The sequence below is a fragment of the Delphinapterus leucas genome, chromosome 6 (genome assembly GCF_059928025.1).
Source record: "Delphinapterus leucas isolate spDelLeu-1000000601 "Yukka" chromosome 6, BTC_Dleu_Yukka2, whole genome shotgun sequence".
Taxonomy (NCBI): domain Eukaryota; kingdom Metazoa; phylum Chordata; class Mammalia; order Artiodactyla; family Monodontidae; genus Delphinapterus; species Delphinapterus leucas.
In genome coordinates, this window is record NC_143134.1 from 27,331,633 (window position 1) to 27,347,671 (window position 16,039).

Consider the following 16,039-nt stretch of genomic DNA (forward strand, 5'->3'; position numbering starts at 1 on the left):
TACCTAAGGAGAACTGTATGCAGAAAATTATAAGACACTGTTGAAAAAATTAAAGATGATACAAATAGATGGAGAGATATACCATGTTCTTGGATTGGAAGAATCAACATTGTGAAAATGACGCTACTACCCAAAGCAATCTACAGATTCAATGCAATCCCTATCAAACTACCAATGGCATTTTTCACAGAACTAGAACAAAAAATTTTACAATTTTATGGAAATACAAAAGACCCCGAATAGCCAAAGCAATCTTGAGAACCAAAAATGGAGCTGGAGGAATCAGGCTCCCTGACTTCAGACTATACTACAAAGCTACAGTAATCAAGACAGTATGGTACTGGCACAAAAACAGAAAGATAGACCAATGGAACAGGATAGAAAGCGCAGTGATAAACCCATGCACATATGGTCACCTTATCTTTGATAAAGGGGGCAGGAATGTACAGTGGAGAAAGGACAGCCTCTTCAATAAGTGGTGCTGGGAAAACTGGACAGGTACATGTAAAAGTATGAGATTAGATCACTCCCTAACACCATACACAAAAATAAGCTCAAAATGCATTAAAAACCTAAATGTAAGGCCAGAAACTATCAAACTCTTAGAGGAAAACATAGGCAGAACACTCTATGACATAAATCACAGCAAGATCCTTTTTGACCCACCTCCTAGAGCAGTGGAAATAAAAACAAAAATAAACAAATGGGACCTAATGAAACTTCACAGCTTTTGCACAGCAAAGGAAACCATAAACAAGACCAAAAGACAACCCTCAGAATGGGAGAAAATATTTGCAAATGAAGCAACTGACAAAGGATTAATCTCCAAAATTTATAGGCAGCTCATGCAACTCAATGACAAAAAAACCAAACAACCCAATCCAGAAATGGGCAGAAGCCCTAAATAGACATTTCTCCAAAGAAGATATACAGACTGCCAACAAACACATGAAAGAGCGCTCAACATTATTAATCATTAGAGAAATGCAAATCAGAACTACAATGAGATATCATCTCACACCAGTCAGAATGGCCATCATCAAAAAATCTAGAAACAATAAATGCTGGAGAGGGTGTGGAGAAAAGGGAACACTCTTGCACTGCTGGTTGGAATGTGAATTGGTACAGCCACTATGGAGAACAGTATGGAGGTTCCTTCAAAAACTACAAATAGAACTACCATATGACCCAGCAATCCCACTACTGGGCATATACCCTGAGAAAACCATAATTCAAAAAGAGTCATGTACCAAAATATTCATTGCAGCTCTATTTACAATAGCTCGGAGATGGAAACAACCTAAGTGTCCATCATCGGATGAATGGATAAAGAAGATGTGGCACATATATACAATGGAATATTACTCAGCCATATAAAGAAACGAAATTGAGCTATTTGTAATGAGGTGGATGGACCTAGAGTCTGTCATACAGAGTGAAGTAAGTCAGAAAGAGAAAGACAAATACCGTATGCTAACACATATGTATTGAATTTAAGAAAAAAAATGTCATGAAGAACCTAGGGGTAAGACAGGAATAAAGACACAGACGTACTTGAGAATGGACTTGAGGATATGGGGAGGGGGAATGGTAATCTGTGACAAAGCGAGAGAGTGGCATGGACATATAAGCACTACCAAATGTAAAATAGATTGCTAGTGGGAAGCAGCCACATGGCACAGGGAGATCAGCTTGGTGTTTTGTGACCACCTAGAGGGGTGGGATAGGGAGGGTGGGAGGGAGGGAGGGAGATGCAAGAGGGAAGAGATATGGGAACATATGTATATGTATAACTGATTCACTTTGTTATGAAGTAGAAACTAACACCATTGTAAAGGAATTATACTCCAGTAAAGATGTAAAAAAAAAATCAGATAAAGTAGGATGACAAGGAAAGTAAAAATCCTATTATAGATTTATAATCTACACTGAAAGACAATCTCCCTAAATCTCATTTTAAAAAAAAGATTACTTATTTTTATTCTACAAATATTGAGTTAGTTGAACAAACACCAGCATGTTGCTTTTTCCATGCCAGACATTGTTCTGAGTGCTTTATAAGCATTCTCTTGCGGTTCTCCTAACAGTCCTTTGAGGCAGGTAGAACTGTTAACCATTTGACAGAGGAAGGACTGAGAGGCACAGAGCAGTTTTGGGCCTGTCCATGGTTCAGACCTGGCAATGAGGGAGCCCAGATCTGAACCCCCTGTGATGACTGCCATGGCCAGGCCTTGTGTTTGGTGTGGGGCATCCTGCCCTGGCCTTGCCTCCCGTCTCTTACATTCTGGTGAGGGAGCAGGTGCCAGAAAGGGCAGCAAGTGCTGAGAAGACACAGAGGCTTTCTGGTCACCTTCCTCCGTGGCCTCTTGCCTACCATATTGGTTCCTAGCAGTGAATTAGAGAATGACACATGCAAATCTGTGGCACTAATTGTTTAAATGGATCATACACACAGAAGATAGGCATCCAAAGTCAAAGAACATGCCCTGGCAGTTTTTCTGTTTGCTGCCTCCCCCGCCTTTGGGTTAAGAGTTTCTTCATTGCAGAGTAGCTATCAGACATCAAAAGATGTTATGCAACTGTCCATGTTTACCTGTCACAAAACCTGCTTTGCACGGCTGACATCCCCTAAGACCCAGTGTCTTTAGATAGGAGGAGGAAAGGCCCATCTTTTTTAAACTTTTGGGACTAGGCAAGAACCAGTAAGTCATTGATTTATTGTAGAGAGATTCTTCTTACCACTTTATGGCAATGACATAAAAATGGCTATGAGTATGTATAATGAGAATACTAACATAATTTTTATCAACTGGGTAGCTAACTCTAAAGCCCTAAAACAAAGCCAAGATTGTTTTACTGTTTTATTGCTAATCAATGAAGAGAGTCATTTAGAGCTACAGAATGATTTAAAATCCTTTTTTGTAGTTGGCAAAAACAGTTTGTCTGTATCCATAACGTGTTTTTTCTTTTTAAAATGTAGATATTGAATGAGAGCAATTCACTGTGGCTTGGGTTGCCCATCTGCTAGCTAAATTGTTGAGATTTGGGGTAGATGATTCCCAGTTTAGAGGCAGCATTGTAATTTGAAGGAGGCCTCTTATGGGGGACCTGCCGTCCTGTCTCATCAGAAGTGAGAGGCAACAGAATGGTGGGGACGTATCTGTAGGCAGGGTGCTCAGAGAACACTAACAAAGAGGAAAGGAAGACATGCCTGAGACGCGCCCATGCTCAGCTGCATGGAGGTAGCTGGTTCTCTGGTGCTTTGCTGCTTTCCTCGTTCTTGCCAGACTTTGCCTGCCACATTTCCCTGGCAGCATATCTCGTGGAAGGGCGGGCAGTCAGGAGCAAGATCATGTCTTCAGACTTGGTGGTGTTGGTGTCACAGATTTGATGCTTGAAGAGCTAAGCACTCCTTTGGTACCATTTTGATCAACCGGGATACATTCTTCTAAACGTTATTGTGAAATCTCATATTTATTTAATGTTGATCTAATGAAAGTGTCACTTCTATAAAAATGAATACCTGATTGGTAATGGAAATCAAGTGGTATTTCATGTGTTTTTTATGTAATAAACTATGTTGGTATACATTTTAACTTACAAATGGGAAGAAGCATGCCTAGTTGTTTATCATTACTTGATGGGATAAATTGGAATGGGATAAATAGTTCATTTTCACAATTCTGTATCATCCTTTAAGAAGTCTACAAATGAAGTGTCTTCAGTTTATTTTATTATTTGGATATTGCTGCTAAATTTTCTAATTCCTCACTATACCTCTTTTGCCATCAAATTGAGATTTAGTTCGGACCCTCTGTGTCTTCTCATCTCTCACTCAATAGCTGGCGCCCACCCCAGCAGCCTTTGGTTCACAATCGAGGGACCTGTGTGCCTTTAGTCAGAAGTCACTGTGAACGTGTTGTAGTTCTGAGTGTAGAAGGGACCCAAGTGCTTCAGACCAGGGGACTGAAGTCACAGCTTAGCCTTGTATCTGCCCTCTGGGCTCTGAGTTCTCCATTGACAGCTGCCAGATGCCTCTCTTAGCTGTCTCACTTTGTCAAGTGGCAGAAACCCTATATTTCTCTTTGATCCAGTGCTTCTCAGAGTATTTTTATGTGATACTTACTAAATGTTTGATTAACAATTGAATGAGATTGTTGGACAGCCCTCATTTAACTACTTTTTAAAATATAGTCCTTTGTGAAGTTGTATCTTTTATAATTCTTAATTTTGTCTTTTACTAGTTAAAAAGCATCACAATAAGATTAACTTGCCTCTGATAAATCAGTGAGTGGGTTTACAGATTTTAGACGCTTTATTCAAATGTTCTAAAAAGTTGTTTGTTCCTGTTGCTAAACTGACCTTACTCACTTGTTCCTCCCTGGAAGTTGGTGGAAATCTCACACTTAACAACTAACCAGGTCTCTGTTGGAAATATTTAGTCCACTCACTGTCCAGACAGCCTTGTATCCAGCTGGGTTAAGTTGTTTCTTTTGTATATCTCAGTCCCTCAGGTCTTTTCCCTCTCTCCCTTCTTACTGGGAATGTCTCTGGTAGGGAGGGGCATACTTGGAGGGAAGGCTGATGCTGAAGGAGTCTTCTGGAGCAAGGCTCCCAGCCACAGGTCCTCGACATCTGGGACGGAGGGCTCTGCCGGGCCATCGGCCCTCTCCACCACCCCTCACTGGGGAACGTCTGGGTCCCCTGCCACTGCCTCCACTTCTGAGTTCCCCTCGGTGGACATGGCGCGGCTCTGAAAGTCTGCCTTTACTCCTCAGAGTTCCTCGTTTCTCCCATGAAGCTCCAAGGCTGGAGGGGCCTGGCTGCATCCTTCCTGTATCAACTTCTGAGTTCTCTTTGCGCAGAGCATGTGGTAAAACTCTGATCTTGTTCTCCAAACTTGGGTCCTGCTGTAGTTAAAAGAACTAAAGAAGGTTTAAAAATTTTTTCTCTCTCTTGGGTAATGCCTCATTTTCAGACACTTCGAAGTTTTCCAGTTCACAGCCAGCTGGTACACTATTTATTTTAGACATCGCTGGTCCCTCCGTCCCAGGGTGTGAAGCCTCATGGCTTAGCCTGGGAAGGTGAAAGGCTATATGGAACCATGATGTAAGAGAGAAAAAAAAATACCAGTTTAATAATTACAATTTATCCCTATAATTACATCAACATTCTTCTTAAGCTGCTTCCATAAAAGGACCATATTTCTCTTTGTACTATACGTTTGAATTCACCAGTACACTTAAAAAGAAATTCAGACAGAAACTCAGTCCTGCAGAGTGATGGCAGGTGCCACAACTAAGTGCTGACACAAACTGTTAGAGGAGTGACCACCACAACTGAAAAAATTCCTTGATGCAGAGTATGTGGGGTTCTTTTTAACTTAACTACTTTTCTTTTTTCTTTCTTTTCCTTTTAAAAGCTGGTTGACAGTTGTCTTAGTGCCTGGTTTGGTCACTTCTACTAAAATGCAAAAAGGTGTTAATAAATTAATGTCTTACATTGGTAAAGTCTTGGCATTTTTGGTTGAGGGAAGTTAAAGCAGACAAGGTCACTGGACCTTGAATTCTTATTGCTAGAGTGATATAAAAGCAAAACCTAGAGTCAGAGCTGTCCCAGTCACATATTTATAGACAAATGAGTAGCTGATTCAGTTCACAGAGTATAGAAACAGTTTTGGCCCAGAATTATCTTAGACAGTATTAACAACTAAACTGCTTATGTTATTTTATTTGTTCTTTAGTCAAAGAAAAAGAATTATAAGACAGTTTAACTATTTAACTTTTTACTCTTGAACTAGATGTGCACTTGGATTTGGAAGACCGCCTGGCAAAATTTATGAAGACAGAAGAAGCCATTATATACTCATATGGGTTTGCCACCATAGCCAGTGCTATTCCTGCTTACTCTAAGAGAGGGGACATTGTGTTTGTGTAAGTAATCTTTACTGACATTTCTTACCTGAATTCCTTTGGAAATAATATTGGCCCTCCTAGAGAATTCCTTTGTTAGAGGTCATCTGCCTAAAATAATATTGACTTTTTTTTTTTTCATTTTTAAAGAAATATATAGCCACCCAGCCAAGTAGTTCTGCAGAATTAGTGAGACCTCCACTGGAAGGATGCCTTAAGGTGTCGGTGCTTTGTTATCTGCCATTATGATTTTATTTATTGATGTTGAGAAGGCCAAATTTATGTAGGAGGGGGCCAGCCGTCTGCTTTCCCTGTGCAGCTCTGTGACAGTGTGGTGTCCTTGTGAGTCCATGGTCATAACCCACATAGTCACTCACACTACCTGATAAAGTCACTCCACTTCTCAGCACCCTCGCTGCAACTCTTGGCCTCTGCTGATCTTGCTTCATGGCTTGTTAAGAATATAGAAGTCATCATGAGTTGCAGACTTCCTTAACTTTCCAGGAACAAATCTACACACTTGCATACATGTGCACTAGATGTATGGTGTTGCTTTTTACTGTGGAGGGGAAGAGCAGAGAGGAGTAGAATGAGGGCTGGCATAGCCCAGGCAGCTGGTTATACCCATCAGAAGCACCTGCCACTAGCCCGAGCCTCTGTTATCTTTTGATTGGACTATTAAATGACTCTCTTAATTTAGGTCTCAGAGTGACTTTTGTTTCCTCTTTTCCTTTTTGACACCATATCCAGACACTCCATTTAAGAGCTTCCATTGTTCCTAAAATAAATATCCAAGTTCTTATTATGATTCTAGACTGCTGTTTTAGACCCATTTTCTACCATTTTCCCTTAGGTGGTCATGCTGTGTAGCCTTACCAGACTTATATGCTAGTTTCCTCTCAAGGCCTTTGCACGTGCTAAGACCCTGAGTCCCTATGCCTAGAACATTGTTCCTCCTCTCATCTCCTACTTAATTTCTGCTCATCCTGCACATATACCACCTCTGCAGGAAACCCTTCCCCAAGCTCTCAGACCAGGTCAAGACCCCTTGCTGCATGTGGAGAAAATTTTACAGCCAGAGGAGTTTGGTATCCCTGTGAATCTATGACCATGTAGCACTTACATGCCTGTCAAAATCAGTTTCTCAAGCCTCCCTTAACTTATATATGTAGGTGTGGGCCTGTGTGCTCATGTGCACCCATACCCTCTGCTCTTGGCTCATCTTGCCTCACACTCACTGTACTCTTTTATAGCACATTCAACAGTTTATACCAGCCCATTGCCTAGGATAGCATGTGCCATTTAGTGGTACTCAATAAATACCTTCAGTAAGAGAATGAATGGAGGCTGGAGCTCAGAAGAGGGGTCCAAGTGACTGGACTTCAGAGCCCGGCTTACCTCAGTCCCTGTACCATCCTGCTGCTTCTCACTCCGTGTCGGAGCACCTGTAGTGCAACAAGCTCAAGCACACGCTGCAGGGCTGGCTCTTCCTGGGGGTTTTCAGCGTGCTTGTGTCCCATTCTTCCCCACAGCCCTGTGACAGTTACCTGGGAGCACTCCAGCACATGGCCTGGGCCTGAGTAGAATTGTTTCCCAATGTGACCATGAAAATGAATGTTTCTATTAATTTCTTGCACATAGTTTAAAAAATCAATAATAATAAAGACTCATCACAAATTTGAGAGCCAGTGATTTAAACAGTGATTCTAGTTTTTTAATAAAGCATAGTTGCAGACAACTACAATACAGTGTCAGCCAATGTCGCTTTATACAAGCCTCCACCATAAATTCCTTTTTGAGTTTAAAGTCCAGAAAAAGTTTATAGTTACAGTTGAACTTGTATGCTTCCTTTGTCAGATAATAAATACTATATTGTCCTTTTGGTTTTCACTGCTAGGAAACCTAGTCTAAACTCACTTTCAAATCTTATGCCTGGTGTCTTAGAACTTCAGTTTCTAGTGAGCCATTAGACAACTTAATTATTCCCTTATACATAATTTTAAATATTCCACCTGAAATTCATTTGAAAGTAGGAACGCTAGAGGTAAAAATGGTGTTTAGTAAATTATTTGATAAATTGTTTTTGATAAATTCATTAGGCATAGACTCTATGTTCGATGTTTTATTTTCTTTCTTTTGTAGTAAACAGTGATAATGCTTTGCCAGTAGGTCTCAGAACAATGGTTGTTTATATACGTAAGTCTTTCCTTGTCACTCTGTCTTTTTTATGTTACTTTGTGTACCCTTTTCTAATGAAATGTTTTATATTGAGATAATCATGGATTCACATACACTTGTAAGAAATAATACAGAGATTTTTATGTGCCCTTTACCCAGTCTTCCCCAATGGTCACCTCTTGCAAAAGTGTAATACAGTTTCAAAAGTGGGCTGTTGACACTGATGAAGTCAAGATAATCCCTCTTGTTGCCACACCCATATCCCTTTTACTCTACCCACTCTTTAACCCCTGGCAGCCACTAATCTATTCTCCATTTCTATAATTTCATCATTTCGAGATTGTTGTACAAATGTAATCATATAGTAGGTAAAACATTTGAAGATTGGCTTTTCTCATTCAGCATTAATTATTTGGAGATTCTCCAGGGTTGTTATGTGAATCAAGAGTTTGTGCCTTTTGATTGCTGAGTCATATTCCATGGTATGGATACACCACAGTTTGTTGAACCATTCACCTATTAAGGATATCAGAGTTGTTTCTAGTTTGGGGCTATTACAAATAAAGGTGCTGTAAATATTCCTGTATAGGTTTTTCTGTATACATAAGTTTTCATTTCTTTGGGATATATGCCAAGGCATGCAGTTGCTGGTCATAAAGTATTGTGCATTAAGTTTTTTAAGAAATTGCTAAACTTTTCCAGAGTGGCTGTATTATTTTACATTTCCATCAACAGTGTATAAGTGATCTAGTTTCTCCAACATCCTCAGGAGCATTTGGTGTTGTCGCTTTTTTTTTTTTTAAGCCATTCTGATAGGTGTGTACAGATATCTCATTGTAGTTTTAGTCTATATTTCCCTGATGCTACCATACTTACTGTTTTTAGACTTTGGTCTTGGCATCAGGGTAATACTTCATAAAGTCAATTTGAAAGTGTTCCCTCTTATATTCTGGAGAAACTGTATAAAACTGTTGTTAGTTCTTTAAATGTATGGTAGAATTCTCCCCAAAAACCTGGAGTTTTTGGGGGGTTTTTTTGGAAGTATTTTAACTATGAATTTAATTTCCTTAATACTTGTAAGGCTATTCAAATATTGAGTGAGTTGAGGTAGTTTGTGTTTTTCAAGGAGTTGGTCCATTTCTTCTAAATCGTCAAATTTGTATGTGTAGCATTGTTTGTGATAGTCCCTTATTATCCTTCTAATGTCTGCAGATCCCTGTTTCCTTCCTAACTGGTAATTTCTGTCTACTCTTTTTTTGTCATTTTTGCTAGAGATTTGTCAATTTTATTGATCTTTTCAAAGAATCAGCTCCTTGTTTCATAGATTTTTCTACATTGTATTTTTGTTTTCATTTCTACTGATTTCTGGTATTATTTCCTGCCTTCTGCTCATTTGCAGTTTAGTTTCCTCTGTCTAGGTTCTTGAGGTGAGAACTTCAATTACTGATTTGAGACTTTTCCTCATGTCTAATGTAGTAGTGCTGTAAATTTCCCTGTCATCACTGCTATAGTTGCGTTCCACAAATTTTGATGTGTTTATTTTCATTTTTGTTTAGTTCATTTTTGTATTTTATTTCTCTTTAGACTTTCTCTTTGACCCATGAGTTATGTAGAAGTGTGTTGTTTAATTTCCAGGCGTTTGGAAATTTTTAATTTGTTACAGTTTGTTTAATGGCTCATGATGTGGTCTATCTTGGAATATGTTCCATAGTCACTTAAAAAAGAATATTCTGGTAAATACAGAGAAAAGGCCACGTGAGGACGCCAGTGAGAAGGTATCACTCCATGATACACATGTGATTAATTTCCTTCTTTATACATTTCTGTTTTTCATATTATAGTATTGGATGATCAAATGTTACACTGACCATTATTTTTTAAAAGTCACTGATATGCAAATTAAAAACCAAAAAAAACATACAGAACATTCATTTGCCACTTCTATCCTTTAATCCACTAAGAGAGCGCTAGTTTTACATGTCGACTTCCTAAGGTATACTTATATAAAAGTTTTAGTGAGACAAAAAGCAATTTACATATGAAACTTTATTTACCTTTTGAGAAAAAAAATTTTTTTTGTCATTATCATTAAATAGAAAAAAAAATTCTGCTGAATGGAGTGTTCTATAAATGACAATTAGATCTTTCTAGTTGATGGTGTTATTGAGTTCTTTTATATCCTTGCTGATTTTCTGTTTGGTAGTTCTGTCAGTTGTTGTAATTTGTCAATTTCTTGTTTCACTTTTATTAGTTTTTGTGTCTTTTGTAGCTCTGTTATTTGGTGCATATTTAGGATAAGTTTTCTTGGTTAGTTGATTCTTTTTATCATTATATAACATCCTTCTGTGTCTCTGGTAATTTTCTTTGTTCCAAAGTCTACTTTATCAGATTTTAACATAGGCACTCTGCTTTCCCTTTTGAATGTTTGCATGGTGTGTTTATTGTATGTAATATATATGTATACCCTTACTACCTATATTATTGTATATAACATACATACATATATATGGCATATAACTATATATATAACTACATGTATACACACACACACACATTCCCTTACTACCCATCTCATTACATTTGAAGTGAATTTCTTATAGACAGCATGTTTAATCCAATCTGCCACTCCCTGTCTTTAAATTGTATATTTTAGCCATTTACATTTAATGTAATTATTGATATATGGCATCTTAAATCTCCCAATTTTTATTTTTTGTTTATTTGTTCTCTCTGTTTTTTGTTTTCTTTTCTCTTTTTCCTGCCTTTCTCAGGGTTAATTGAATGAGTTTTGGAGTTCCATTTTTATTTATCTCATTTATTTTATTCATTTGTTTTCTAGTGTTTCTCTTTGTATAGATTTTTAGTCATTGATCTAAGTATGATGTTATATGTATGCATAAGTTATCACATTCTACGGGTGTTATTTCACCAGTTCAGTTATAGAATCTTTTATCTTCCTTTACATCCCCTTACTCTCCTTATTTATAATACAGTTGTTTTAAGTATTTCCTGTAAACACTTTGAGAACCACATCAGAGAGTGTTATAATTTTTACTTCAACCATCCAAAATAACCTAGAAAACTCAAGAGGGGAAGAAAAGCCTAGTGTGTTTGTTCATACTCTTTACAGTGTTCTTTCTTCCTTCCTGATAATCTAAGATTCTTTTATTTATTTATTTTTTCTATGTGGAGAGCTTTCTCTAGCCATTCCTTTAGGGGAAGTCAGCTTGGGACAGAGTCTCTTAGTTTTTTTTCAACTGAGAATGTCTTCTCCCCCTCATTCCTAAAGGATATTTTTGCTAGTTTTGGATTCTTGGTTGCTGTGTCTTTTTTTTCAGCATTTGAAATACATTGGGACACTTTTTTCTGGTGTTAATGGTTTCTTGTTTTTTTTGTTGTTGTTGTTAATGGTTTATGAGAAATCTACTGTCACTCAAATTGCTTTTCTCTTACAAGTAAGGTGTCATTTTTCTTGTGCTGATTTCAAGATTTTTTTCTTTGTCATTAGTTTTCAGAAGTTTGACTATAATTGTATTGGCATTTATTTGTTTGGGTTTACCTGCAAGAATTTTGCTCAGCTTCTTTAATCTATAGTTTTAAGCCTATTCTTTAATCTATAGGTTTTCAGCCATTATTTCTTTAAGTACCTTTTTAGTCCCGCCCTCATTCTCTTCTTTAGAACTCCACAGACTTGAATGCTGCATATTTTATTGTAGTCTCACAGGTCCCTGAGACTGTTCTTTTCTTTCTAGTCTACTTTCTCTCTGTGATTTACATTGACTTGATTTCTACTGTTACATCTTTCAGCTCACTGATTCTTTCCTCTCTCCATTCTGCTGCTGAATTCACCCACTATGCTTTTTCTTTTGACTATTTTGCTTTTTAGTTCTAATATCCCCACAGGATTCTTCTTTGTATCTTCCTTTTCTCTGCTGCAGCTTCCTGTTTTTTCATGTTTCAAGCATGTTCATAATTACTCATGAAACATTTTTATCATGACTGTTTTAAAGTCATTATCAGATCATCCTGACAGCTCTGTCATCTCAGTACTGGCATTTGTTGATTGTTTTTTTGTTTGTTTGTTTTTTCATTGTGTGATGTTTTCTGGTTCTTGGTATGACAAGTGAAACATGAACAGTTTCATATTATGCTGTTATAGTTTATGCTTTATTTAAACTTTCTGTTTTAATTGGCTTTCTCTGACAGTCTTCCAACAAGGGCAGGGGGGCACTGCTGCCTCATTACTGTCAGGTGGAAGTACAAGTCCAGGGTCCCCACGGGGCCTCCACTGACACTGAGGTGGGGTTATTTTCATTTCTTCTGGTTGTTGGTGAGAGTCCTACTCTTCTCTGAGCCTCCCCTGACACAGCCTAAGCATAGGCAGGGGAGAGTGTCTCTCCCTGCAGGGGACTGGAAGTTAGGTCTCTCCACACGGTCTTCACTAACACCACAGTGGGAGCCACTTGTTACTACCCAGCAGAGATACAAGTTCTGGCTCCCTTCTCTGACAGCAGCCACAGGGGTATTGGGGAGCCTTGTTATGGCCTTGTGACGGTTAGAGTCTGGGCCTCCCTCTCAGCCTTTGCTAGTGTGGAGGGGACAGGCCCAGGTTTTTCTGTGGTTTGGCTGCAGTAGAGACATTTGCCGGGCTGTCCCCTTTCCTGTCCCTTTGGCTACAGAGAGCAGACTTTAGTCAGAGCTTTTCTGTCTCTGCCTGTTGGCATTTCCAGTTTGCCAGCTGCATCAGCTCCAAGTTAGGAAAATCCAGGAACTTGTTTCATGTCATTTCTCAGGTCCCTCGCTGGTCTGCCTTTTCTCTCCATTTTTCAGCATCATCTTATGTTTGTCTTATACATGATGTCCAGGATTTTTGGTTGTACCCAGTGAGAAAAATAGGGAAAATACGTCTATTTTCTCAGAAGTAGAAGTGTTGCATGTACTTTTAAATAATACACTTAATTTAAGAAATATATCCTGCCCCCCATTAACTCAATTTAGGAGATCTTACTGAAGATTAATCTGCATGACTCAGAGTTCTCCTCTGGGTTATGTAGAGTCAGTAACCCAGTATTCCTTTTGATGGCAAGTGGTGGCCAGTCAAATCAGAGATGCCACTGATGGTGAGATACACCAGTATTTCATTTATTTTTCAGAAAGAGAAGAGTACTTTGAATAATATGCCATCCATATAGTAAGATGCATGCTGATTTCTCAGATGTCAAAATATGGCAAGAGTTTGCTTCCTGGAACAGAATCAGTATGGTAGTTATGTGGAAAGGCTTGCAGAGTGAAGTGCAAACAATAATGTATTAAAGTTCAAACATGTTTCATTTTTTTGCCATGTTCAGTTTAACAAGTGTATGTTGGTCAACTTACAAAAGCAAGCATTCCTTTTCTGAGAATGTTGACAAAACCCTTTAAACCCCAGTTTGGTGGGTCTCTCTTCTTTGCAGAGATAAAGCTGCCTGCTTTGCTATTCAGAAGGGATTACAGGCATCACGTAGTGACATTAAGCTGTTTAACCATAATGATATGGATGACCTGGATCGACTATTGAAAGAACAAGAAATTGAAGATCAAAAGGTATGATTCTTAAAAAAAAACAAAATAAAATAAAATTTTAAAAAGGTATTCTTTTGAAGAAAATTACGCAGTTCTTTTGTACTTTCTAACCAGCTAAATTATAAGTGAAATGGTAATTTGTCATGAAAACTTGCTTGTGGATCACATTTGGACATTAAATAAGGGTGTTTCTACTTATTAAATGTACCTCAGATTAGAGAGTCAAGGCTGATAGTAATTGCCTCATCATTGCCATAATTATATATGGCAAATTTGAGGGAAGGTTATCTAGACAGCTTTCTAAAAGAGAAAAAGAAAAACAGCATGCATTTTGGGGGTGGAGGGATGTACACTCAACTCTACAGAAGTAACAACAGAACTCATTAGGGCATTAACAAGATGTATCTAGTGAATTCAAAATAGGCTTATTCATATTAGAATAAATCATGTATCAATTCACCGGAAGACACTATGGCGGCAGATCTTAATTTATGAATTTATGAACAAAGTGAAGACTCTTTCTCCCTACCCCAACCTCATCCCAGATCTCTGAGCAGCTCAGCTGCTCCCTGTGGGAAGCAGCTGCCTCAAGCATGGTTTCCTTCTACCTTGAAACCTATTTACACTTCTTCTCAAGCACCTGTGTCGTCCCTTGGAACAGGGAGGGAATTAGGCAGGTGGAACTTGCTCCTTGTTGTTCTGATAGAGAGTGGAACAGAGGAATCGTGTTCAAAGCATCACTGTTAGAATTAGCATTTATTTGCCCCTGACAACATGATCAGAGAACGTAGTTCTGTGGTCTGTGGTTCTCCATCAGGAACCACTGTGTGTGGATTGTACTGGGAACCCATTCACCACATCCTTTGCCTCAAGCACCACTTTCAAGTGGACTTTCCCAGTGTAACTCGTCCGTTACTAGAGTAACTGATAAAAATGGTCATCACATCCTTAATTTTGTGTTAATTTCCATTTTTCCAGATATTTGCATTATTCCTTTTGGATTCTATCATCTTTGTTGAGGTGATAGCCTAAGAGCAGCACTTCATGATTATACACATTCTTGTGATGAATATGTATAGACTTATGCTATTTTATGCTGGGTGTGCTATAGACAGTGTTTTATAATTATACAATTTAGAAAAGTCTATAGGGAAAATCTTAAAATTGAGACCATTCCACCGATGAATTTTTTCTACAGATTGTAAAAAGATGTAGATTCAGTAGATGTAGATTCTGATTCAGTAATGGAATGCTACCATATTGAAAAACACTGCCTTAGAAAGTGTGACCAATGAACCAGTCTGCTGTAGAGTTATTTTGCCAAGTTAGCATTGTACAAATTTGGAAGACAACATATTCAAGTTCTGTGTGTGTGTTGTGTAAGATTTATAATCTGTGGGACTTTTTTTTTAATGAATAACAAGAAATAAAGTTATCTTAAAATTTATTTCCATTTTATAGTTTTTACCTTTTTACTAATTAATTTATACCACATATTCCTGCCAAGAGTAGGCTTTCTAAATTACTTTACATTTTGGTTTTTAGAAATAATTCTTTTTTAATTTTGTTTTCACAAAAATAATAAATGTTAAATTTTTAAATATTTTGTACTTAGATGCTTATATTTCCTTTGAAAGTAAGTTAAATAATCTGAGTATGGATCAAACTCTTTTTGTCAGTTTCCCAACTAATGGGATTCATATGTTTTTTCATTCCTTTTCTTATAGAGTTCTCTTATCCCCTATTAATCCTTCTTAAAAAAAAAAAAAAAAGACAGTTGATAAAAACAGCAGTTCATAGAAGAAATGCAGATAACTGAGCAAATAGAAAATAGTCTGACCTCACTAACAATTACAGAAATTAGGGTAAGAGGTTTTGCCTGTCCAATTAGGGAAAACTTTTTATGATAATAATCAGTGCCACACTGATGTATGTGAGGATACAAAGGGCCTTCCAAAAACTCTGAGGAGAGCTTCAGTTGGCACAGCCTTTCTAGAGGGTAAATGGGCAGGTATATTCTGGGATTCTTAAATATCCACACCCTCTGGAGTGCTATCTTTAGAAGAGAATCAGAAGTGGTGTCAAAGATCGAAGGGTATTCACGTGATGTAAAAAAACAAAATGAGGGAAACAACCTAAATCCAACACTGTGGGAGTAGTTAAATAATTTACGGTATATCTACAAGGTGGAATATTAAATCTCCATTAAAATCATGGTTTAAATAATATTAAATAATGTGAAAATGTTCACAACATAATATTTTAAAACCTCACGTCCTAGAACGATTGCAGTAAAACCCCGATTTGAACAAGGTAATTCACAAAGATATGTAGTTACAAGAAAAAGTTACCAGTGTGTGGTGTGAGCTCATTTGTTAAATTCTTTT

The 16,039-nt window shown here is 37.8% G+C and overlaps 1 protein-coding gene across 5 annotated transcripts in view; it reads left to right on the forward strand.

Moving 5' to 3' along the window:
* SPTLC1 (serine palmitoyltransferase long chain base subunit 1) overlaps window positions 1-16,039 on the forward strand; it is an 86,666-nt gene that overhangs the window by 37,146 nt on the left and 33,481 nt on the right. For all 5 annotated transcript variants that reach the window (XM_089912901.1, XM_022560686.2, XM_089912904.1 and 2 more), the window contains 2 exons: window positions 5,801-5,933; window positions 13,544-13,673. In XM_089912901.1, the coding sequence (XP_089769027.1) occupies window positions 5,801-5,933; window positions 13,544-13,673 (263 nt within the window). The remainder of the gene's footprint in view (window positions 1-5,800; window positions 5,934-13,543; window positions 13,674-16,039) is intronic.